The sequence below is a fragment of the Sorex araneus genome, chromosome 3 (genome assembly GCF_027595985.1).
Source record: "Sorex araneus isolate mSorAra2 chromosome 3, mSorAra2.pri, whole genome shotgun sequence".
NCBI lineage: Eukaryota > Metazoa > Chordata > Mammalia > Eulipotyphla > Soricidae > Sorex > Sorex araneus.
Genome location: NC_073304.1, coordinates 150,314,213 through 150,316,160, shown reverse-complemented (window position 1 = coordinate 150,316,160; position 1,948 = coordinate 150,314,213). Strand labels below are relative to the sequence as shown.

The window sequence follows — 1,948 nt, the reverse complement described above, 5'->3', positions numbered from 1 at the left end:
TTGTACTTAGTGGGAAGGGCATAGCTGGAGCAGGAGGAGAGGAAGGGGTATGAGTATAAGAGGGATTTTAGGTCACCAGCATCTTTCTCTCCAAGCATAGATTTTCAATCCTTTAATGGGTCTATGAATGAGGTGACAGCCATGCTAATCCAAAGAATTAATAAAGAAAGTTTACTTCAGTTTGGCTTTGTCAGGCTCTGACAGGCAGGTAAGCCTTTTAGTATTTTGTTTGTTTGTTTGTTCGTTTTTGGCCACAGCCAGTCATGCTCAGGGCTTACTCCTGGTTTTTTGCTCAGGGATCATACTGGCAGGCAGGCTTGGAGGATTACATAGGGTGCTTGGAATCAAATTGGAATTGGCCATGTGCAAAGCAAACTCTGACCCAATAAAGACTCTTATTGGATCAAGGTTTGTTGAAAAATTAATTTTGCTTTTTTTCTGGGTACTGCTTGTCTGGGAGCCAGGAAGAATGAAAGCCTCTTGAGAGAAGGAGTGGCAGATAAAATTATCTGGGAAATATCAGTATCCCCCAAGCAATTCATAGTGCAGACATTGACAGAGAAGAGAAGAGACAAGGAAAGTTGGGTGGAAATATAGATATATGGTGTGTGCAAAGGCACATGGTCAGTTCACACAACGCAGGACACCAGAGCTGAGTCTAAGACCTTCGACTCTGAGTTCACCCTGATGCCAGGTCTGGGTATTCATCCCCTTTTGGAAAATACTCTTTTGTCTGGACTATTCCATCTAAAGGGAATGCTTTGGGGTTACTTGGAAACCTTCTCATATCTGACCAAACTTTTTCTTTTAAGATTTTGCAAAGTTCCAGAAAGATGTGTGACCAGCAGAAGCAGGTACAGTTCCCTCCATCTTGTGTCAAAGGTTCAGGAACAGGAGGTGCTCAAACTGTCAAGTCTGTGAAATGCCCAGCTCCATGCGAGACCCAAACCATTGTGAAGTGCCCTACTCCATGCCCGACTCAGACCTACGTGAAATGCCCAGCTCCCTGCCAGCCGCAAACCTGTGTGAAATATGTAACTCCTTGCCAGACATACGTGAAGTGCCCAGCTCCGTGCCAGACAACCTATGTGAAGTGCCCAGCACCATGCCAGACAACCTATGTGAAATGCCCAGCTCCATGCCAGACAACCTACGTGAAGTGCCCAGTCCCCTGCCAGACTCAGACATGCTATGTCCAGACCCCTTGCCAGACCTACTATGTTCAAGTTCCTGCTAGTGGCTCTGTCTCTACTGGTGGCTATGCAGCTAGTGGCTATGCCCCTGACCCCTGCTCTGCTCCTTGCTCCACCAGCTACTGCTGCCTGGCTCCCAGGACCTTTGGGGTGAGTCCCCTGAGACGCTGGGTCCAACGACCTCAGGGCTGCAGTTCAGGATCATCCGGCTGCTGTGCTACTTCTGGATGCTGTAGTTCTGGTGGCTGTGGCTCTGGAGGTTGTGGCTCTGGCAGCTGTGGCTCTGGCGGCTGTGGTTCTGGCGGCTGTGGCTCTGGGTGTTGCGGCTCCAGTTCCTGTGGCTCTGGATGCTGTTGTTTGGGAATTATTCCCATGAGATCCAGAGGTCCTGCATGCTGTGATCGCGGGGATGACTGTTGCTGTTAAACCAACAACAGCCTTGTGCCAGGATTCAGCTCCCTTCCCTAATTTCTGGAATATCCCCATGCCTCTAGCCCATCCATCCAACCCAGGTGATTGATGTATCTCACTGCTTCACCTCAACGCTTTGCTTCTTGATCAAGGCATCCTGCCAGAGTTCATGCATCCCCAAACTTTGGCAAGAATAAAGCTCTGAATGTAATTCCCACTGGCATCTGTTCTGTTTATTTTCTCTATATTTATGATTTTCTGTAAAAAGTTTTTCTGCCTTCCTCTTCTATTCTTGTTTCTCAGGAAAAATCATGGTCTGAATGGACAAAAGCAAGAAGCTTTTT

General features: G+C 47.7%; 1 protein-coding gene across 1 annotated transcript; it reads left to right on the top strand.

Annotated features, from left to right (window-relative positions):
• The first annotated feature begins 833 nt into the window (after nucleotides 1-833).
• KPLCE (KPRP N-terminal and LCE C-terminal like protein) lies at nucleotides 834-1,619 on the top strand. Its single transcript, XM_004618108.2, has one exon. It carries the CDS (start codon nucleotides 834-836, stop codon nucleotides 1,617-1,619), a length of 786 nt encoding a protein of 261 aa, XP_004618165.1.
• The last annotated feature ends 329 nt before the right edge of the window (nucleotides 1,620-1,948 follow it).